The 25178-nt window shown below is 37.1% G+C and overlaps 1 protein-coding gene and 1 long non-coding RNA gene across 2 annotated transcripts; one reads left to right on the forward strand and one right to left on the reverse strand.

Moving 5' to 3' along the window:
* Nucleotides 1-5670: 5670 nt before the first annotated feature.
* On the reverse strand, nt 5671-6505 carry LOC110910591. The gene is made up of 2 exons (XM_022155215.1): nt 6238-6505; nt 5671-6158 (listed from the first exon to the last, which is right to left on the reverse strand). Exons 1-2 carry the CDS (start codon nt 6481-6483, stop codon nt 5979-5981), a joined length of 426 nt encoding a protein of 141 aa, XP_022010907.1. The 5' UTR covers nt 6484-6505; the 3' UTR covers nt 5671-5978.
* Nucleotides 6506-6769: 264 nt separating this feature from the next.
* On the forward strand, nt 6770-7944 carry LOC110910590. The gene is made up of 3 exons (XR_002576282.2): nt 6770-7035; nt 7126-7220; nt 7491-7944. It is a non-coding gene; the product is annotated as an uncharacterized LOC110910590 (long non-coding RNA).
* Nucleotides 7945-25178: the final 17234 nt, after the last annotated feature.

Consider the following 25178-nt stretch of genomic DNA (forward strand, 5'->3'; position numbering starts at 1 on the left):
TCATCGGTGTCATGCTTTGCTAACCATAACATTAGATTTCACCACAAGATCTCCATATAGATTGCCAAGTAGATTCAGCAACATAGATTAACCAAGTAGATTTCAACAACTTCCACCCGAGCCTACAAAACTACGAACTTCACTTAGCGCGTGATACGAAGGTTCGGTAACATGCCAGAACACTTATATAAAGGAAGTACCAGTGGCGTATCCACCATGTTTCGGACATGCCACGTCCGCCTCGTCTTCGGCGCTAGGCTACGTTTCGTACTTTGTTACTCAAAACAACACATTCATAGATTACACATAGATTAGGCTAGATTACACATAGATTACACATAGATCACACTTAGATTCCTCATAGATTACACAAGTAGTTTCCCATAGCTTAGATTTCAACATCTCATCATCGGTATGCAAAACACTAAGTTTTGAATGGCACTTGATACGAAAGTTGGTAACATGCCAGAAACACTTATATATAGGAAGTACCAGCGGCGTATCCACCATGTTTCGGACACGTCACTTTTCCCTCGTATTTGTATGCCATGTTACATTTAGTGTTTCACAACCACAATAACGCATAGATTCATCAGATAGCTTCACATAGTTTCATAGTTGAACATGATGAACAAAACTTCGTAAATTTAGTTTGATTTTGAGATTAGAATTAGTGTCTTAGATTGCGGACATACGTGCGATTTGTGTAAAAAGCCTAAAAAATAAACGAAGAATCAAGTTTGAAACCACATATCAAAATCGAGATGACATAAAAGATAGGCTCATTGGATTGTTCTGGGTGGAGGAATGGTGACTAACCAAAGTGATTCGAACCCCTTTCGAATTGAGGTAACGTGTCTTGACTTACTTAGACAAATACGTCATCGATGTTAGGCCTATGATATTCGTCCTTTTGGTCATTTCACGTACCTATTTGAATGGAAGTTTCGAGACTTTGGCGAGACATAAAAATCAAGGAGTGGGACTGGTTATTAAGGTCTGAGTTTCACCTCTAACTTGACAACATCGTACCCTAATAGCGTCGGTACTTATCAACAGATAAGACCTACTAGAGTATAATAAGGAAATTTCCCATCAAGGTTCGGATGTCACTCCTGACTTGAGGGCAAATCTCGTGCAAAATACAAACACTGGGTAACAGCGTTTTCAAAGTATACAAGTGTATATTGTGTCAGCCTTAGGAAAGGCATGTAAGTTTAACAGGAAAATGTGCTGCTAAGAAGCAGATATGGTAGAATGCGTAAGTCTTAAACAACAGATAAGAATCAAGATTCCTAGAACTATAGACTAGGGCAAGCATTCCTACTTATCCTAATTCCCTATAGTTATGGCTCTGATACCAATCTGTCACACCCCAACCGATGGCGGAAACATCAGGGCGCGACACTAAGCGTTCAGATTGCTCATGAGATTCCATAACACTTAGATATTTCAATAGATTTAGATTGATTCAAAATAGTCTAACAAAATCCAGAGCCAACAATAAGTATCAAATACATCTCAGCAAATAATTGTTCAAAAGGTTCTAGTTTATCTAAGATGTGTTTCTAGCAGCATCCTAGTAAGTTTCTTTGAATCCTAGCATCCTGTCAGCCTTCAACATGTATTAAAATAAAGTCAGTACAAAAACGTACTGGCGAGTAGACAAGTTTGAGTACATAGCATAGTAGATTAAAAGACTTATATCCATAATGTAAATGGTAACTAAATAGTTTCAGTCATGCTAGTGTTCGCAGTCCAAGTGATAGCCCAAGTGTCCCGATGATTTGGTGTTTTCCCAAGACTTAAGGAAAACTAGAATCCTCCTAACAATACCCCCGAGAATAATGGGGAGGTGCATCTCCTATAGCGCTACTATTGTTAAGGCGGCACTACACACTCTGGATTAAACGTTCACATAGCATAAAGAATCAAGAATCAAGAATCACAAGTTTTACATACACATAGGATAGAGTTTAGATTCCAAAAGTTTCAAGTATCATAGTTTAATAGAATACATGTTACATCCCAAAGTTTAAAACAAAAAGGGATCGAGTATACTCACAGTGATTGCTTAGCAGATTAACTGTTATTGGATCAAAGGGAGCTCTTTAGGTATAGCCTAATTAGATTACAACAGATAAGAATCGGACAAAACAACGAGATTGCACGAAGTGTCGGATCAGTCCCTTGATCGGATGGCAGTTTGATCGGAAGGCGGTCCGATCGGATTACCATTCGATCGAGGTGACTATAGTGAGTGGGGAACGGATTGCCATCCGATCGGATGGTCATCCGTTCGGATGGCCATTCGATTCGATGGTCATTCGATCCAAGTGTGAGATTCCAAAAGTTAAGTCAAATGTTTAACTCAGGTTACTTCGATCGGATGGCTGTTCGATCGGACGACAGTTCGATGGGATTGCCATTCGATCCAAAGTTCCAAGGTCTCAAGATTCAAGGTATTGAATAGGTTAAGAGGCACAGGTCACTTCGATCGGATGGCCTTTCGATCGGATGGCAGTCCGATCAGATTGCCATTCAATCCTCACGACTTGTTCCATTTTGCAATTTGTAAAGTTTCTAAGTTTCTGGTTTGACGGTGACGGCACGGTACGTCTTAAGACAACGGTAAACACATCAATGTTCAGTCGATTTGATCGGATAGGAATCACCCAGTCCGATAAGTCGTCTGTTCGTGACGGTGCTTATGTCGGAATCCGTACTCCGGTCATCTTCTCCTGCAACAATCCATTTTCGAACCGACTCCCGACTAATCATCAAGTATACAGTCCGCTTAGCTCGGGATTTCACTGTTTCAAGTAAAGTTTTAAGAAAAGATGAAGGAAAAGTATAAGTTTTAGCTGAAAGTCCCGATTTAGTAAAGATTCAGTGTAGAAACGCATGAAATTCCTTAGATCTAAGCTAGATCTTGACTAGAATGACATCACACAATCAGTTTGTACAAACCGTCATGATGACGTCATCATCAAGGGCTCAAATCTCAGAGATTTTACGGTGAAAAGTGAGATTTCGAAGGAGAATCTCGTAGAGAATAGTTTATAGATCAAATATGTACAAGAATCTAGTGTAAAACATACCGAAATCTCCGAGAAATGGAAGAAAAGTGCTTGAGAGTGAGAGAGCGTGCGTTCTGAATGAATGAGGCTGTCACATCAGTGGGAATGATGTGATAAGCCTATTTGTAGTGTCAGAGAGAGTGCAAGGCAGTGTGCAGCGGATCGGATGGCAGTTCGATCGAATGGCCCTCCGATCGGATGGTCATCCAATCAGATTGCCATTCGGTCAGTCCCATCCTTTCCGTTTCACCGTCGCTGATTCGTTTTGTGAGTTAGATTAAGCGTTGCGTATTATTGGGTAATAGTATCACATAACTAGATTATATCATTAACACAAAAGTTTCCAAGTTTCATAGTTTCCGCCAGTGACAAGTCTCCAGTATCTCGTTCAACCAAGTCTCAAGTTTCACGAGTCTCAAGAGTCAAGCACCAAGTATCAAGTATCAAGATTCATAGTTTCCCAAGTATCAAGTATCAAGAATCATAGTTTCCCAAGTATCAAGAATCATAGTTTCCATAGTATTTAAGAATCAAGAATCATAGAGTTAAGCATCAAGAATCAAGATTCAAGCATCACAAGTATCAAAAAGTGTCAAGTACACATAGTTTAGGGACTAAAATTGACAATAGCTAAAAGTATAGGGACACAGATGTTACATTCATAGTTTGTTTTGGAAAAGATTTTAAACAAAACTTTTTGTTCACCGGTTTAAAAGTTGTTGAGAAAACGTAATAAAATCATTTTTCTTGGCATGTTATATGAAAACTTGTAAAAGCTCCAAATAAACTTGTAAACATTTGAGAGAATTCTTTTGATAACCGGTATGTAAAGCGTCTATGAACAGATCAATTTATGTTTTACAAGGACATTAATATATGTGATGACATAGGAAGTACTCAACCCGAGTAGACGATTTTTAGTGTCGAATCACCTCGACTGGAACACAACAACACTCTAAGTGGTCACGCATGGACCGTGAGTGGGGCTCGGCCGTACCCATTAGATCTAACCTTTGTTCTGTGATTCTTAAAATGATTAATGGCACTTCAGTTTCAGCCTATGCTCACATGATCTAATAGTTCATTTCTTAGCTAAATCATACCCAAGTTGACATGTATTTCACCCCCGATAGTTATAAATCCAAAAACAGTTAAGAAAAAAAGGGGGACATGAACTCACTAGGTGTCCCGTTCTACAAACTCAGACCAACTCAGTCCCGTTGTTATAACTATGACGATCCCGTCCCTAGTCATGAAAATCATGCACGTTTAAAGATTACGCATTTGTTTTGTGAAACCGGTATATTTAGTATAAATTGTTTGTAAACCATTTGAGTTCCTTGAAATTCATTCGTAACATTGGTTAGAAATATGAGTTTTGGTTCATCGAAAAGTTGTTTATTTTTGCAAAACTTGCATGTCTTTCCACCTGCGAAAACATTTATAAAAATGTAAAATCGTAAAAAGTGGGGGTTATGAACTCACCTGAATTTCCATATGCAAAGCTAGCTATATACGACTCCGTAATGTCTTTTCCAAGACGTGACTCGCTAGTGTGCATTCTACAATATTCTTAACACGGAATATCTTATAAGTTTCTAAATAAAAGCGATAACTAAACTACGTGTCACCGAGCTCTACCGAATCATTAACCGAACGATTCGACGGTAAGTTGTTAACTTAACAAAATGATTAAGTTATACTCGTTTAGTTGGTTTATTGTCAGTAATTAGTAACTCGTGGAAGACTCAGTTCTCGAAAGATTTAGAATATACAAATATTTATATAAAAAGATTCGACGGTAAGTTGTTAACTTAACAAAATGATTAAGTTATACTCGTTTAGTTGGTTTATTGTCAGTAATTAGTAAGTCTTGGAAGACTCAGCTATCGAAAGATTTAGAATATACAAATATTTATATAAGAATATAAATATATTGTTATAATTGTGTTAGTCGTCCCGAGAAGTCGTACGTGTATGTAAAGTATATTTACCTGAATATAATATATAACAAATTCATACGAAAATTATATAATAAACTCGTATTATATATTGCGTCTCATATATGCCGTTTAGGCGTTCGAAATAAATATAAAAAGTTATATTTATTTTATAAAATTATCATCGAGTTGTTGGATGTTTGAAATAAATAGATAAGCTTGGTCATGTAACGAGATGTTGGAAACCAATATTTCTCGTGTAAGGGTGAATATGAAGAGAAGACAAGAAATCGTGAATTTGCTTTCACAGATGCAAGAATGTAGTCTTCGAGAAACCCTGTGATATTCATGGTTGATCTGGGTGAGAGGGATGAGAAGCAGTTGAAAGAGCTTGCGAATGCAATAACTATTTTAAGATGCTCGATGGACATGCAAATGGAGTTTCTTTCATCTTTCGAATGAGTTTGTTGTATTATCGAGTTGGTTGAATGATGTGTTTGTTGAAGTAGGTGTATGTTTTAATTCGCAATCTATGTGGATGTATGTATCTTTGTAGATTTTTTTAAGTGGTTGTCTAATAAAACATCCAAATTTGCTGCAATATCTAATAAAAAAGTGATTATGTAATAAATCATTTTAAATTTGTTAACAATATCTAATAAAAAAAGCACGAAACTAAATTACGTATTGAACTAAGCAAAATAACAAAAATATTTTTGCAAAGTTTATTTTAACCTCCCAAAATATCGATCCAATCTGGCTTCGATTTTTTTATCCAAAACATGCAGATATGCGTCCCTGTTCGGCCATTTGTCAAATGTCTTTGTAGCCTCGATAATTTCTTGACGTTGTAGATTGTACTCGAATATAATAATTTGAATAAGATATCGGTTTCTTAGGAGTCGAATTTGTGCATCTTGTCTGTTGTTTTTTTCACCTTCCTTCGCAAACCCACATGTCATGGCGTTTTCCTCCTGTATGTTTCCATATGTAGCATGGTAAAAACTCCACAGTCTACACCGTTGTTAACAGTTCTCCACTCCATTGTTTTTCTTTCTATAATGGATGTTTCCATTTGTTTGAAACATTTTTTTTTTGTTTTTAAGGTCTTCTTTAGGAACAAAATCAGTATCCTCCACTGCAATAATATAAAGTTTGATCAATTTTTAACATTTAACATACATATGAACTAGTTTTGTAAACTAGTTTTTTATTACCAGAGTTTTGGGAAGCTCTTCGTATTTAGCATCAAACTCGGCTTCGACACCAGAGTTATCAATTAATTCAACTTTTTCGGTTCTCATGTGGAAGCACAGACAGTAGAAATGATCACCTTGAAGTACTGGAATGAATATAAGATCAACTAGTTCTAGTTTCTTTACCTCGTATTTCTTTAATATATCTTCAATATTTGAACTAAAAACTTCAAGCCATTTATTGTCGGTAAAGTTAGGCCCGTACATGGTGCTTGGTTGATTATATACAGTTTATAAATTAGTAAATCCATGAGTTAAATTCTTACCATGTGATATGTATATATAACATGCGAAATTTGATGTATCACATGCGATTTTGAAAAACGTATAGCATGAGAATTTTACCACATAACATGTGAAATTACACAGGTAACATGTGATTTTGCATATAACATAACATGAGAACTTTAACACCTAACATGCACAATTTAATATATAACATGCGAATTTGAAAAACGTATAGCATGAGAATTTTACCACCTAACATGTGAAATTCAATAGGTAACATGCAATTTTGCATACAACCTAACATGAGAATTTTAGCACATAACATGTATACTTACTAGCATTGTATGCAAGAAGAGTCTAAATGGTGATGAAGTTTTATCCTTTTTCTTCTCTTCAAGGTTCAGTACATCCACAAATGCATCGATCCCGTTTGATGCTACATATTGATTTTTATAGAAGCTTTCAAAAACTATTTTGTATGCTTCCACCCCAGTTTTTGATTTGTAAAACAATAAGCTGCAATCAAATGTGGTATAAGAAACTATCGATTTTACAGTTTTCACATATATATACATGTTTTATATATAAAATGGTTTATTTACTTCATTTTTGCAAATGTAGCAAACGTGTATCTAAGCAGACTGAACTCATGATCCATAAGTGGTTCACTTAAAGTAACCACTCGGTCGTAGAAGGGGAACAAAATACACCACCAGGTTCGGAATACCTTTTTTCATTTCAAATTTTTGCACTTTTTATAGTTTCAAACAATATCTCATTTAACACTTTTGGCTCAACCTTTATTTGGTCTCCCTTATCATTTGTTCCTGGTTTTTATTTTGCTTGTTCATGGGATGGTTTCGGGTCCAGTTTCCTTTTAGTTGTTAGGTTTCTTCCCTTGTGTTATTTAAGTGTTGTAGTTGGGTTTCTTCCTTTGTGTACTTTAATAGTTTTATCTACCACATCGGGTTGTTCTTCATATGCAGGGATGCCAATTTAAAAGTGATTCAACTTATTGCAATTCTTCTGCCGTGACTGGATGGTCCACCATATATTTCTCTTTTTAAATATCGACACCCGTGCACGTATCCTTTTCTTTCTCTTTTAGTTGCTTTTTTGTCGAATCTACTAGATTTACTGCTTCAATGTTTGTTTCACAAATGTCATCATTATTGTGCCCACCTTATGCATGCGAGTATTAAGTGTTTAGTATTAAAATTTAAATTTTACAAATATTTTTTTGTAATAAAAGCGTTTACCTTGCACCAACGAATCGTTGTGTACGTATAAACCCGGTTCTACAATTTGCATTTTCGCAGTAGATGTGTTTGTATTAATACTATCAGTTTCATACAATCATACAGATTACTATGATGATTATGTTTGCTGATGTACTCTCTTACAATCCTATACAAACATGAATGATGACAACCCATTTCATACCATTTTGTATAGCTTTATTTTGGTCGGCTGGGTTACGAGTCAAAAGTGTTCGGTTAGAACGTGTCATTTTTTATGTTAGTGATAAGATATGTTTGTCATGTTGACATGAGCTACTTTTAGTGTTATAAAATTGTGCTTTATATAAATACTATTGTCACTAATGTTGTATTATTTTTAATAATGTTATAAATTTTATTTATTTTAAATTGACAGTTTTATAATGGCAAGTTATGGGAGGTAGACAATTAGGATTGGTTAAAATGAATTGCCATTTCGTCTAAATCTTTCTTTCTGTATTAGATATCTCATGAACATTTGTACAATGACAATTGTTTTGTTGGCACTGGTATATGTCTGTAGGCAGTTCCTTAAGATTTTGGTAATAAAAAGTAAAATAAACAATAATAGTGGTTGACTGAAGAGAACAAAAGTAATAGTAGAAACTTTTGGTGTAGGGAGCTACAAATTCTCGTGACAAATTTTAAATCGGGTAACCTTGGATTTTGAAACGCAAATATCAAGTAACTTTGTGTGTTTATTGCGCTTAGATTTCTTACATGGAGATTATCTGTTTATAGGTTTTTAAATTATTATTTTTTATTATTTAATATAAAAAATATGCAATTTCATTTATATTTCGTTTACAACACAGACTTATATTGTTCAACTCATGTAAGTTTTTTATATTTTATAACTTATTTGTATAATAACGTAATGAGTAGATTGTTTTGTAACACCTCGTAAAACCGTGTCCAATGATGTGTTGACACGTGTAATAAACCCTAATAAAGTCTAACGTTGACTATGAGGGACTAATTTCGTCAAAAACGAAAACTATATTTATGGAAAGGACTGAAAGTGTCAACATGTTTAAACTAAGCCTCTGAGTGACCTTATATGGTATTCGTATTCTCATATTAAGCCACTTGTTGGATAAGCGAAACCGTTTGCGTAATCGATTGAAAGATTTCGCGGCGAAGGGTTAAAAGCGTCATGTTTAATTATACCTCTAAGTGACCTTTTAACAAACCAGAAGCGTTATGATATCTGATCGTACTCTTGGGAATACTTGATATTGGCTATTTAGGGCTTTAATGCCGATAAACGACAATACACACAAGTTTGTGTGTTAAAAGGGGTTAAAATGTCAACACGTTAATTCTTACCTCTGAGTAACCTTTTAACGAACCCGAAGCATTGTGATGTTGGTAATACTCACGGGAATACTTAATATGGGTAACATAGGGCTTTGTCGCGATAAAAGAATGATACGCGCATGTTTGCGCGTAAAAGGGGCCAAAAGCATCAAACTCTAAAACTACACCTCTGAGCGACCATTTAAGCGAACTGGAGTGTCGTAATGTTCCATCATACTCTTGGGAATGCTTGTTATTGACCTTGAATGGCTTTTACGCCATTTCGCGATAATACGCACAAGTTTGCAAATTAAAGGGTTAAAAGCGTCAATATGTCAAACTATACCTCTTACTGACCCTTTTAACGAATCGAGAAGTTTATGATGCTTGGTTATGCAATTGGATGTGCCTAATATTGGAAATACAATGCCTTGTATACTAAAAACATCGTTACGTAAGAGTTTGGAAGTGCAGGGGCCAAATGTGACAACAAATGAAACTATATGTATACAGACCTGGTCCTCACGGACTGTATACAGTGGACCATATGGTCCGTATGTATGTCTGAACAGCAGAAAATTTAGACAGTTGCCCTTCTTCTTCCTTGCAACCCACACAAACCACTCTAGCACTTGTATTTCGAAACCATGAGCTTGTTAATGGTATTTGACTGGAGCCTCTCTAACACTTGTCAAGATCCTAGAATCATTCCAAAAACTATATAAAGGGGTGTTCTTCAACACTTGCACTTGCACCTATTCTTCATTCTCCTATCTTTCTCATATGGGGAGCTCCTGAGCTTTTTTGAGTAGACCTTTGAGTTCTTTTCCGTCAATAGGACCACTTGTAAGTGATCCTTTCATGGCTAGTTATTTTATTTGGCTTTTAAAGCCGAAAAGTCAAGCTTTTACGATGAACGCTTTGACTTTTAGTTAGACCTTAAACGGTCAAGCCATGGTTCACAACGAACGGGGCTACGTGATCGTAATTAGGTAGGTGTTAATCCCTCAAAAAGGCACCTCCTAAGAATCACGTTTGCTTGGTCAATTGACGAGTCAATATATTGACATTTTAAAAAATCAACGGGTCAGATTTTAAAATAATTGTGATCTGAGTTAAGAGTGTTCTAAAATATGTTTTATCACTTAAACTACTTGGTAATAATTATTAGAACATGTGTAAACATGTTCGTCTCGTCAATTCCAGTTTTAGGGTCGGTTCGCAACCGAAAGTCGCAAAGTTCGACTTATGCTTTGACTTTCGTTTATGAACCGAACTAGAACTAGTTTGTTACTAATTTAAGTTTCCATTAGGATCGTAATATGATGTAGTATAACTCCCTAAGGATATATTACATGTCATATAGTAATTAGAGATTTTAATGCAAGTTCCGTTGTTATGCTTAAAGTTGACTAAATTGCCCTTTTTGCTAAAAATAAGGTTTTAAGTGTACATGAGCATGCAAACAAGTTGCACTCTGATATGATAACATGTTTAGCACATTTTGATGTTATAAATCTGGTCATGAACTGAATTTGCTTAAATAGTCGTAAATCATGCTTTTAAAAGGACAAAAATGCCCTTTTCATATCTAGAAAGATTTCAAGCATACTTATTTGGTAAAACTTGTTACCCACTAATGTGATATCATAATTAGGATTATTTGGGATGTCGAGTTAGACTATATCCTGAGTTTACGCACAAGTCTTTGATAAGTATCATTAAATGACGATAATGCCCCCTAAGGCACTTAAATTAGTTTTAAGCATAACAATCATGTCAAATCTTTTACCTACTGATATGTTGTGACAATTAACATATTTTAACTATTCAAAGCTGGACATAACATCAGATTTACTAAAACATCGTTGATATCATCATTTAACGACTTTTACGCCGATTAGGCGCATAGTATGGTTTTAAACCATACTTATCACTCAAGACTTGTTACTGTAGGATCGTGTACGGACCCAAGACGAGTCGATCAGAGGCGTTCTACTCAAAATGAAAGGCGGAAACAGACATGATGAGTTGAATTCAGCTAGATATTCACTTTAACTGTCGTTTATATTGATCTGAAACAGTTTTACAGCAAGACGACACTTCGACAGAGCTTCACCGTCAGAAAACCTCTAAGTAATTTCGTACCAAATGACACGAAATCACAACTATATATAGACTACTTAATTCTGCACGAAACATGCTTCACACACAATTACTTACAAGCGAAATTACAATCTCACACGGAATTAGTTAATTCCGCGCGGAATTACATGTTGCTCCATTCAAGCGGAATTACTCTTTTCATGCGGAATTAGCTTTATGTCAATTATCTCGAACTTCGTGCCCTGAGCAATACAAGACTCGATACAAGACGAAGTTGACGGACGCATGCACCAACAGACTCCCCCTCGAATGTTGACGAGTCTTAAGTGTCGATTCTTCAACGTCTTCAGTCTTTATTAGTTTGTCTGCTCTCTTTTCCTTCAGCACCAACACACTCACCTCGAACAAATCCTTTTCTCAGATGTCTACAGACTCCCCCTTTCGATTTGCTGGGATCGCAGTCTGGCTTTCACAGGATCAGGATCGTGACCTGGCTCCTGCATATTCTCTACCACACAAAAAATTTCACAAATTTAACAATTTAATATTCAGACTCCCCTTTAAATTCAACCAGAATTTTTATGAACCACTTGAAAAAAATCATTCAAGATGTTATCATTTAAAAACACAAACTCCCCCTCACAAAATGATCATCATGTTTAGCACTAGGAATTTTAAAAATCAGCTATTCAACATCAGTTGTCGAAAATCTTTTTGAATTTTTTCAAAAATTTATGCTAAAATACACTGAAAATCTTTTTGGATTTTTTTAATATAAAATGCAGTAAAGAAATATTTACAAACAATCTTTTTGTGAGTTTGTGTAAGAGGATCATATCAGTTTTTGAGACAAATCACCAACACCGTTAAGCTTTAAACATTTTAAGTTCTAAACAATTCACTTAGATTGTCAGTATACTGATCCACTTAAATTTTCACACAAAGTTCAACTGTTTCGAGATACGAAATTAGTGTTTTTAAGAACTTAAAACTTATTCGCGTGTCCCACCACTTGAATATACTCCCGTATCCAGATCCCAATATTCAGTCTTACAGGTGAGTATACCTAGATGATATCTGTTAAAGGGTTAAATGCGAAACCGTGAGAGCTCAGGTCAGAACTTCCGTTCAGCAGAGAGATGACGGTTCGACTTTAGGTGTGTTCCCTTTAGAGAATCTTTTCTTCAACAGCACATGATTAGCATTTTTCAATGATTCATCATTTTTGTACTGAGGGCGATGCTATTTTTCAAGCAATTTGCAAAGTATTATACAGGGACTAGGCCATTGCTTCCGTAAATTCAGAAGTCCCGGGATAATACCCCATACATCACTGAGTACAAAGACCTAGTATCTCAGAAAGAGGGACCTTTCAAACAAGATTTTGGGGGTTACCCATATATCCAAGAAATGTTCCCCACGAGATAAGTAAGTTTAGATTTTATGTTTATATCTCGAAACAATTTACTGAATGTGCAAAAATCTACTGGCACATCCACAGTGAGATTGTTTATCACATTTTTGACATTACATTTCTTTAGTGTGTTGTGATAGTCCACTGATGTACTATCATTTCCTCTTTTTACAACAAAACTCATTTTGAATTTTATCATGTTTTTGGCTTTTTAAAATTTTCTAATGTTTTTGGATTTTCTGAAATTTCTTACTCCCCCTAAAATTCAGAAACATTTAAAGAAACTTGAAAACAAACTATACAATCAAAGTGACAACTGTTGTGAATTGCTTCAAATCGCCATCCACTCGACATAAATAATCAGAACTCCCCCTTACAACAAACTATTTTCCCATTATGATTTCAAAACACTTAAGTTTGATTTAATCAAAATGGTTTTTCCAGAAAATAAGTTTTGTTGATTTTACCACTTGTAGATTCGGGGTTCATCATATTGCTTTTCAACCACTTGTAAGAGGATTACATCAAGTTCAAATGAATGACCTTGAATAATCACTTTGCCAGAACAAACATCTGTACCACTTGTAAATAGGCACAATCAAACCTGATATGAATAAAGATGCCGATTCCTGTTCCACACTTACCAACCTGGGAGCTCCAGCAAGTCAGGTTTTTCAAACAAAGAAAATGTCCACCCAAGCCTGACCAGCCTTGGGTGAGGATAACTCTTGTTCAGTAGGGTTATGGGTTGCTTTCTTTGTAGCATAAAAATCTTTAACCCCTTGAACTTTACCCTCAATCATTTTTCCAAAAATATTTTTCACCTTTCCATTAAACGCTTTCTCAACATCAAAAATTTTCTTCTCAGAATAGAATTGATTTCAGATCTCAACTTTCCCAACTTTTGATTTAAAATTCTGAGTCCTCAATGGTGGAAAATTGACATCATCCATTGGAGGCACTGAGTTTTCTTCTTTAACCTCAACCTGTGGCTCGTCTGACTTTGTGGAATCAGATTCATCGCCGAATTTCTTAGAAAACTTCTTAACAACCCACATTTGGTTGTCTTTGGCTCTCTTTTTGTAAAAATTTTTCTTTGAACATTCACCAACTTCATAAGTTGAATTTTCAAAAATTTAGAATTTTTCAGTTGGTGGTTCATTTTTCTCAACAACCTTTTCTTTGAGCTTTTTAGAGACTTCCTGTTTTGTCTTTGAAGCTTGAGAGCAGTTCCATGCAATGTGACCAACTTCACTGCATTTGTAACAGGTTCTTGTCTCCTTTCTATGAAAAACTCCAATCCCCATTCTCTCTTGCTTCTTGATAATGAATTCTCTGTTTGATTGTTCCCAGAATGAACTTTTGGATTCCTCTTCACAGCTTGTCCCTGAAATAAATTTTGTATTTGTTTTAGAAATTTTCTCATTTTTATAATTTTCAGGTGGAACGAAACCTAAACCTTTCTTTTTGAAATTACGTTATGGTTTGGTTTCTTTTGAAAACCAGAACCAGAACAGTAACCCTTTTTCTTGTTTAACCGCTGTTGAACCCTTGAAGTGTACTTTTTAGGTTTTGCTTTAAGATTTAAATCTTTTATTTAAGAAATATTAATTTCTGTTAATTTGAAAACCTTTTTGATCTTTTCAACTTGAACACTTCTTATTGGAAATTCTTTATCAGAATATAATTTGTCAGAATCATTCAAAGTATATGCAACTTCAAATGTTTCCTCATTCAAATTAGATTTTGATATCAAAAATTCTTTACTATAAACCCGTTTAACCGACAGTTTTGGACTGTTGACTGAGGAACTCGAACTTCCAGACTCAGACTTTGACTCCGACTCCTCATCTATATCCAACACCTGATCGACCACCTTTTTTATTAACTCAGACTCATGATCAGTGTCAGACGATGTGAACGTAACGTCAATGTTTTCTGGTAATTCATTAGTTGTTTCTGTGACACCTGTGTCACCGCGACCATCAAACAAATACCAAGCCGATGAAATATTGTATTTCGTACTTGGGATCTTGTATAAATATGTGTATGTTTTGCACATATCAATTATTGTTCAATTTCAAACTCTACATTGCTTTCTAGAGCATTATACGCAAACTGGTGCGTAAACGTACTCAGTTTAATGCGACAAATACTCCGGAACATCAACATATACTCAACATACCTTAAATAACCTTTACATAACTTAGAAATAAGTTTTGAAGGCTTGCGTATAGCAAAAACAAACTTTTGGATCATTCAGGGACTAAAAGTGTCAAAAAGTGCACAAGTTTGCACTTTCGCGCATAACTTACGTTCTGAATACATCCGGACATCCAAAAATTTATGTAAGCATCCTTATATTATGCCTTAGTGTTGGGCATGAGAAAAATCCATTCGTCGCGTCATTTGGATCGTCTTTCGCGCTTATGCGCATTCCGTCGTAATTAAGCGAACATCGCAATCGTACGGCCAAACGAACCGACATCCGGAATATTTTTGAGCATATTTCATGTCCCCTACACTTTAACTTCATCTTAGAGCCTTGAAATGAGGTTAACGGGGCTTAAACGTGCCAAAAATGGGCCAAAATACGTGTTTCTGAAGTGCAGGGACCAAAATTGTAAATTCTGATCTGGGAACCTTAGGCGGGGCGCGTAAGGATTTACCAAATCCTTACGCGGGGCGCGTGAGACTGTCAGACAGAAAAATCTTTGCATTTAATGCAGTTTGGCCTTTCGTTCGATCAAGGGGCAATGCCCTTTCACCCAATCAGGAGCCAAGGGCCAAGTTCTGACTTACCACAAGAATTTGACAAGTGTACGCTCGAGATCGCGGCACGATATTCGATAAACGATCCTAACGGTTCCACTTTTCCTATAAATACCCCCCCCTTTGTTCCAAAAACCCACAAAATCTGATCTTAAGGCTCTAAGTTGGAACCATTGTTCCATACCTGAGCTATTTGATCTAGATTAGCACTCGGGGACCTTCCGTAAGTCTTCTTTCGCTCTTTTATCGCTTTTCGAGTCCGAAAGTCAACATTTTGTTGACTTTCTGCATTGACCAGCTTATGGTCGATGCGAAGTTCATGGAACTTCATAACGTGAGCGTGATCACGGTGGTTATAGTCCGTAGTGACTATACCTACTGATCACCACGTTAACTAGGCTCAGTGACGGGTCGTAGTTTCGGCCAAAATGTGCATTCTTGCATATTTTGTAACCAAACTACTCGTGAGCATCAAAGCCGTTTGTTTTGATGTCAAACCTGTTTTCTAAACTTAGTTAAGCATGTTCTAACATGCTTAGCTCGTCACTTTTAGTTTAGTGCTTATACAGGGTCGTAAGGTAAGCGATCTAAACCATCGCTTATACTTTCGAATCCGACCCATTTGGTCGATCTTTAGGATCCGGCCAAACACATTAGGTGACCATAGCTATAACCTTCCGAGGTTATACCTTGTGGCCACGATGTTAGGCGTTCCAGACGCGTTCTACGCGAACGACGCGTTAGGGTAGCCTAAGCTACCTAAACGGGTCATGATGGGGCATAAGCACTTAGGTTAGGTTTCATTTTAGTATGTAGGCTTTGTTAAACCATATTACACGAGTCTCCATACTCGTTTGGTTTACGAACCCGCATACTATCCGACCCTCCGATTTTGGTCCGGTATATTAATATAGCTACCTATTAGGTGCCGTTTGATATCCCGTGACCTCTAGCATTATCTGGTTATTATACAAGGAATTCAAAGCAATCTCAGGTGAGTACATTGAACCCCTCTTTTACTGTTTTTCCAAACTGTTTTGGGGTGAAACACATGTGCCTACTTGCTACTTTCATGCTTTCCGGTTTTCACATCATATACTGCTATGTTCGATAGTACATACATAGTACATGATTTCATTGTGTTTATGCTATGTATGCCCATTGTGTTCGTACTTAGTACATTGCTTTACATTTCATGCTACGTACGCCCATTGTGTGCATACGTAGTACATTGTTTCACATTGCATTACTGTTGCATATGCTCATCCAGCATATGAACACATTACACTACATTTTGAACCGTTGTACTCTACAATACATTTCATGCTACGTACGCCCATTGTGTGCATACGTATTACATTGTTTCACATTGCATTACTGTTGCATATGCTCATCCAGCATATGAACACATTACACTACATTTTGAACCGTTGTACTCTACAATACATTTCATGCTACGTACGCCCATTGTGTGCATACGTAGTACATTGTTTCATATTGCATTACTGTTGCATATGCTCATCCAGCATATGAACACATTACACTACATTTTGAACCGTTGTACTCTACACTACATCTCATGCTACGTACGCCCATTGTGTGCATACGTAGTACATTGTTTCACATTGCCTTTCTGTTGCATATGCTCATCCAGCATATGAACACATTATACTAAATTTTGAACCGTTGTAACCATTTGACTATACATAAACATTTCTACCGTTGTTAAACATTTCATCTTGATGGTTTGGTTTGAGTAAGTGATTTAAGTAACGAGGCGTGTGTAATATGATACAAGCATGGTGGATACGCCGCTGATACTTCCTATATATAAGTGTTTGTATGGTATTACATATCGTAGCGTTATTTGAATCATTTCAATTTGAGACATAGAACATTTTATACAAATAACACGCTTTTCACAAGACATTGATTTACAAACAACAAATCTTATACAAACTCTTTTTACATGGTTATTCAGTTAACCAGGCATTATTCTCTTATTTATACATATCATTTGATCTTACCGTTTTTCAAATGATTTACAAGACAAAGCAAAATACGAGGTTCATGACTAAACATTTTCTCAAACTCAAGTCATGAATTCCGTTTTCACAAAACCAATGTATCTCACAGGCATTTTTATGCTGACGTACCTATTTTCACATGTGTTTTCAGGAGATGATGCATAGGACTTATCAAGACATACTTAGGCGGACCTGTGCCTTAGTGACTTAAAACGAGACAAGAACTAGTTAATTCATGTTATGTACACTTTGATTCTTGTTCAGACAATGTAAACTTTCATGTTTGATTTATAAAACGAAACTTCATTTGCCATGGATTTGAAACAATTGATTCTGTTACAACACTCCCCGACGTTTCCGCCACGTTTTGTATGTTCTACGTGGTCGGGGTGTGATAGTTTCGGATTTTAACTTTATATTGACAGCCTTTTTGACTTGCTCCTCGTTCGGTTTTCTAGGAGAATACCCTTCCCAAATCGGTGGCGGACACTTGTTATAACTAACACTCTGTTTCTTACCAGTATCCTTCTTCTTTAGCTTCTTATCATCTTGAAATGCTTCAAAACCTGAAACAGTTGGATAAATTCGATCAATGAAATAATCAGAACTAGAATAACTTTGCAACAGTCTTCTAATTCTTTCATTTTCACTTTTCTCAGTCTCCAACTCTTGTTTTAGCTTGGCACATTCCTCAATGTAATGATTTATTGCTTTTTGCTTCGACATCATCACAGCATTCATCATGGTCAATGCATCTTCTCTTTCAGAATTTGTCTTCTGTAGACCAGTCACTGTTATGTTCAACACGTCATACGACTCTTTCACATAATTGAGATTGAACAATAATTGTTCTTTCATTTTCTCAAACTCAGCCATCTTTTCATCTTTAGCTGCACATTCCTTGCAAGATTCTAAACACTTTAAGCAAGGCTTGATGACTTCCACAATCTTTTCTACTTCAATCACCTTTTCTGTTTCAACAATCTCCTCAGACTCAATTTTAACCTCTTCATTTTGAACAGTTTCTTGTTTTTTATCAACACTTTCACACTTCATTTTCTTTTGTTCTTTTGCTGCTCGTCTCTCCTTCAGTTTCTCCAAACGATCTTCAAAATAAAATTGAAAACTTTCAGGAGATAAATGAGTTTTTGCAACATTAATATGCCTTTCTTCCTCATCATCACCACTGTCATCAGTTGGTGATTGATCAAAATCTATTGACTTTTCAGAACTATCATCTGAAAAACTAGAATCAGATGGTGTTTGATCAAACACAGTTGCTCTTTCTGAACTTTCATCGGATGAAACAGACTCTTCTTCTTGATTCTTCACATTAACACCAACCACTTGCATCCACTATGTAAACAAATCTGGTTCTTTTACAATTTTAGCAAAGAAAGCTTTAAACTCCCCATTCTCATCCACAAACCTATCCCAGCTAAATTCTTCTGGTAATTTTTCATCATCTTGATTGATTAGGCATGCTTTGTTGTCAGCTGAAATGTATTTATCCCAGCTGAAATTTTCTTGATTCACCAAACATGCTCTCTTTGAAGAATCCTCTATTACTTTTCTACCATGAGCCACTTGTGGTTCTTGTTGTTGTTGACCGACTTGTTGATATATGGCTTTCCGATAGTAATCATCTTTTCCGAATGGATTCTTTGCTTCACTTGCTTCTCGATTTTTACATTCTCCCTTGAAATGACCTTTCTCCCTGCATCGAAAACAAGTAACTTTAGATTTATCAAAACCCAAAGTAGAAACATGTGCATCCAAAAAATCATTTCTTCCTGTAATCATTTTGAACTTTTCAGCTCTTCTCAAGACACTAGCTAAACACCATTTGATGTCCATGAGCTCCATCTCTTTAGCATCTATCTGATCGTAATCCTCTTTTCTTAGCATAGGATTCCCGATCCTCCCTGCAAACCAAACCTTCATAGGATTGTAACACAGTTGCAAGTAACGCCATGTGATCTTTTGCAATTTCTTCAGAAAAACTTTGACCATTTGGAAGATTCAATGCAATGTTGCACTGTATCACACAACCATTTCCACTTTTTGAACTTTGAGAATGAAAACTTGAAGTTGAACTCTTTGGATTAACACTCGGATATGAAGAAAATCCACTGCTGTTGTTTGGACTTTGTTCAACATTTTCAGATGAGTTTCTAGCACTAAAAGCAGATTGGATTTTTGGACTCATTTTAACCTCTTGAATACTGCCTTTGTGTAACATTTGTTCTTATTATCATTGTGAACAGTTCAGTTATCAATAAAACAATGTTATTTGATCCCAATGTTTGTTTGGTTGTGTTTTACATTTTTCATGTTTTGACTTTTATCCAATTCCAAACTCTACATCGCTTTCTGGAGAATTATATGCAAACTGGTGCGTAAACGTACTCAGTATAATGCGACAAATACTCCGGAACATCAACATATACTCAACATACCTTAAATAACCTTTACATAACTTAGAAGTAAGTTTTGAAGGCTTTGGTATGGCAAAAACAAGTTAATTCGCTTACAGGGACTAAACTTGACAAACTGTGAAAGTATGCCAAATTGAACTGTAACCAACATTCCGGAACATGTCCATAAGTTAAACATACCATAAATATCCTATACATAGCTTAGAAATAGGCTTTGAGGGGTTTGGTATGCTAAAACAAACTTTTGGATCATTCAGGGGCTAAAAGTGTCAAAAAGTGCACAAGTTTGCACTTTTGCGCATAACTTACGTTCTGAATACCTACGGACATCCAAAAATTTATGTAAGCATCCTTATATTATGCCTTAGTGTATGGCATAAGAAAAATCCATTCGTCGCGTCATTTGGATCGTCTTTCGCGCTTATGCGCATTCCGTCGTAATTAACCGAACATCGCGACCGTACGGCCAAACGAACCGACATCCGACATATTTTTGAGCACATTTTAAGTTCCCTATACTTTAACTTCATTTTAGAGGTTTGAAATGGGGTTAACGGGGCTTAAACGTGTCAAAAATGCATCAAATACCAAGTTTTGGAGCTGCAGGGACCAAAACTGTAAATCTGGCAAACTAAGGGCTTACGGACCGTAAGCCAAAACCCATACGGTCCGTAAGGAGTCCCCAGTACAGCAGATTCATTGAATCCACTTGCAGTTGGCCTTTCGTTCGTTCAAGGGGCAATGCCCTTTCACCCAATCAAGAGCCAAGGGCCATTATTCAGTAACCACAATAATTCGACAAGTGTACGGGCGAGATCATGGCACGGTATTCGATAAACGATCCTAATAGTTATGCTTTTCCTATAAATACCCCCCCCCCCCGTTCTTGCAAAAACCCACAAGAATCTGATCTAAAAAGCTCTAAGTTGAAGTATTGCTTCATACCTGAGTTTCTTTGATCAAGATTAGCTTTCGGGGACCCTCCGTGCCGTTTGATATTCCGTGATCTCTAGCATTATCTGGTTATTATACAAGGAATTCAAAGCAATCTCAGGTGAGTACATAGAACCCCATCTTTTACTGTTTTCTAAACTGTTTTGGGGTGAAACACATGTGCCTATCTGTTACATTCATGCTTTCCATGTTTTCACATCATATGCCTGCTATGTTGTTAGTACATTATAGTACACGATTTCATTACATTTTATGCTATGTATGCCCATTGTGTGCGTACTTAGTGCATTGATTTACATTACATTTCTGTTGTATATGTTTACTCAGCATATGGACACATTGATTTACATGAACATTTCTGTTGCATATGTTTACTCAGCATATGGACACTTTGATTTACATGAACATTTCTGTTTCATATGTTTACTCAGCATATGGACACATTGATTTACATGAACATTTCTGTTGCATATGTTTACTCAGCATATGGACACATTGATTTACATGAACATTTCTGCTGCATATGTTTACTCAGCATATGGGCACATTGATTTACATGAACATTTCTGCTTCGTATGTTTACTTAGCATACTTAGTACAATTGTTTACATCACATGCCTTCATTTTGTTATGACATTTGATTTGTTTAACATGGGACAATACATTCATTAACATTAGCTACGCCGTTCGTTAGTAGGTAGTGGTACCATAGGAATTGACAATTCCCGTTCCTGAAATCCTGGGTTTGATAGGATTGTAAGGAATGACCGAATTCGATATACATAACTTAGATAAACCTTAAATTTGTTTAAGGGTTTATCGCCACAGTCTCAAGGCTTGGATGTATGCATATTTCACAATACCGCATAAATGTTAATATCAATAGAGCATGCATTTTTCCACAGAACATAACGTTGATTTAAACCACGTTTTACTTCAACGACTTGTTTTGTGCATTTTACATATGGTTTAAGTTGATACATTTCGCTTACCGTACATGATACATTTTGGATACACATTACATGATTTACATTGAACATAAACACGTTGACATTGACATACACATTTGGTGGTTTACATTGAACATAGACATTCGACATGGTTTACACAATAACACTTGACATTTGGTTTATACATGAACAATCTACATGGTGGTTGGTTTGGGTAAATGGTTGGTGTAACGTGGCGTATGTAATATGATACAAACATGGTGGATACGCCGCTGGTACTTCCTATATATAAATGCTTGTATAATATTACATATCGTAGCGTTACCCAAGTCATTTCAGTTTAGACACATTACATTTTACACAAATAACATACTCTTCACAAGACATTATTTTTTACAAACAACTTATCTTATTCAACTCTTTTTACTTGGTTACTCGTTTAACCTTGCACTTATCTATACATATCATCCGATATTATCGTTTTTCAAACGGTTTACAAAGCAAGACAAATTACAAGGTTCATGGCTGACTGTTATTAAACATTTCTTTAAACTCAAGTCATGAATCCCACTTTCACAAAACCTATGTGTCTCACAGGCATTTTTATGCTGACGTACCTACTTTCACATGTGTTTTCAGGAGCTGTTCCATAAGATGTTTATCACGATACTAGGGCGGACCTGTGCCTTAGAGACTAAAAATGAAGATAGAACTAGTATAACTATGTTTTGAATTCTGTTTTTAAGACAATGTAACACCCGTGTTTGATAAATAAAACGTAACTTTAATTTCCATGGTTGTATAACAATTAATTCTGTCCACAACACTCCCCGACGTTTTCCGCCGCGGTTGCATGTTACACGCGGTCGGGGTGTGACAGAAGAGTTGGTATCAGAGCCATTGGTTATAGGGAATTAGGTTATTAGTAATACTTTGACCTAGACTATAACTTTCTAGGACCCTAACACAAGTTATCTTGTGTTTAGATTTTAAAACATGCACTTCACCTATCCTTAGGTGATAACCACAACGGGAACTTCGGTTCCGAATCCGCTTTGAAAATTAATCATCTGTTCTAGGATGATTGATTACTAGGTTTTGAACCCTCTGTTATATGGTTTTGAACCCCTTTGGATTCTCAAAAATCTCGTCAAGGTTTTGGTGCTTTAATAGTGTGAACATGTGCGAACTGGAAGAGTGAATGCCTGTACCCTGGGTTTTCTGTCTAAGGCTAGAGTGTTCGTACAAATCCACATAATCGGACCAGTCACTCTTACCTGGGAACTCTTGGGGTGAGTGTTCACTTATAGGCGAGCATGTCTTCGCGATACACTAATTCTGACCCATTTACTTTGACTAGACATTTCATGTCGCTTGTTTGCTTTGCGATGCATAACCGCCATCTTTGCTTTTGTTGATTTTGCTTCATCTCATTCTCTTCATCCAATCATCTCACTCGTTTCATTTCATGTTTTTCTCTTCTAGAATGCCTCCTCGACGCGACAACCAGATAGCTACTGCCGAGCTGGCATAAATTATTGCGCAGCAGATGGCTGCTCAATTCCCAAATGTCTTTGCTCAATGGAACCAGGCCAACAACAACAACAATGGTACATGCAAATACAAGGAATTTAACTTGGCTAAGCCACTCAAGTTTAGTGGTTCTGAGGGAGCAACTAGGCTTCTTCAGTGGTTCGAGAGTATCGAGAACACTTTTCGCCACGTGCAGTGTCCGGATAATCGCAAGGTCGAGTTTTCCTCGAGTGTGTTTCAGAAGAGGGCTCTTACGTGGTGGAACGGGGTTATGAGAGATCAAGGTGCAGAAGTTGCTCTAGCTCAGACATGGGCTGAACTGAGAGCTCTTATGATGAGGGAGTTTTGTCCTCTTCATGAACAACGAGCGTTGGAGAAAGAATTTGATGTTTTGAAGCAAGATAGTGGCGAGCACAGGGCTTATACTGATAGGTTTGAGGAGTTGAGTCTGCTTTGCCCGACTATGGTTACCCCACTCGATAAGGCTATCGAAAGGTACATCGACGGCCTGCCTGACTCGGTACAAGACATCCTTACTGGTAGCAACCCTACCACACTCCGTCAGGCGATCGAGTTATCAGCGACGTTGACTGAGTCGCAGATTCGAAAGAATAAATTACACAGGAAGGGTGACAAGGGCAAGAAGCAGTCGGCTGACAAGGAAGATAGCAAGAAAGGTCAAAAAAATAATGGAAAGGATTCTGGTTCATCAAAGAGGGCAAAGAAGCGTAAGGCTTCCCAAAACTATGCTGTCACTGCCCAAGCTAACCAGGCAGCTCCCAACCAGCCTCCAGCAAAGAAGCCCTATTCAGGAAGTGCACCTTTGTGCAATCAATGCAACAGTCACCATCAGCCGTAATATCAGTGCCGTTTCTGTACTAACTGTGGGAAGTCGGGTCATCTTGCCGATGTTTGTCGGTTTGCTCAGAATCGCGCAGTTCAGAACCCTGCTCAACAAGTTGCTCAGCAACAAGGTCAGGCTGCACGACCAAACTACCCACCAGGTGCTTGTTATAACTGTGGGGATCTGACCCACTACAGAAATCGGTGTCCAAGGCTAGCCAACCAGAACCAGAATGCAAACCAAAATCAGGCTCAGGCTCGAGGTCGAGTCTTCAACATGAATGCACAAGAAGCACAAGCAGACAACGAAGTGGTGAACGGTACGTTCTTTATTAATAATCAGCCAGCATCTGTTCTTTTTTATTCGGGTGCCGACAAGAGTTTTGTGTCATTATCTTTTGAGACAATGCTTCGCGTGTCTTGAACAAAACTAAGTAAACCTTTGACAGTAGAGGTTGCCAGTGGTGAACCCATTGTTCTTAATTCTGTTCTACGCAACTGCCAGTTGAACCTTAACGACCATATTTTTCCTATTGACCTCACGCCAATGAAACTTGGAAGCTTCGACGTTATTGTGGGAATGGATTGGTTATCTAAGCATCGCGCAGAGATAGTTTGTTCTGAGAAGATTGTTCGTGTGCCGCTGTCGACAGGCGAGATCCTACAGGTTCGTGGTGAGAAGCCTGCCGGTGGTCTCAGACTTATGTCTTGTTTTAAAGCACGGAAGTATCTTCGGAAGAACTATGTGGCTTTCTTAGCACATGTTACAGCAGATAAAGGCAAGGGTAAGACTATTTCAGATATTCCTGTCGTTCGGGATTATTCTGAAGTTTTCCCTGAAGAGTTACCTGGTCTACCTCCAGCACGCCAAGTCGAGTTCCGTATTGATCTCGTACCTGGTGCAAATCCCATTGCCAGAGCTCCATACCGTCTTGCACCGTCTGAGATGCAAGAGTTATCTAAGCAGCTTCAGGAGCTCTCTGACAAAGGTTTTATCCGTCCTAGCTTTTCACCTTGGGGTGCTCCCGTTCTTTTTGTCAAGAAGAAGGATGGATCTT

This window comes from Helianthus annuus, chromosome 15, assembly GCF_002127325.2.
Source record: "Helianthus annuus cultivar XRQ/B chromosome 15, HanXRQr2.0-SUNRISE, whole genome shotgun sequence".
Lineage (NCBI taxonomy): Eukaryota > Viridiplantae > Streptophyta > Magnoliopsida > Asterales > Asteraceae > Helianthus > Helianthus annuus.

What these genes read in the sequence shown, in the direction of transcription:
- LOC110910591 (XM_022155215.1), bottom strand. Translation starts at nt 6,483, where the DNA reads ATGTACGGGCCTAACTTTACCGACAATAAATGGCTTGAAGTTTTTAGT. An exon ending in AAGAGCTTCCCAAAACTCTG is followed by an intron (nt 6,159 to 6,237) that starts GTAATAAAAAAC and finishes ATATTATTGCAG; the next exon opens with TGGAGGATACTGATTTTGTT.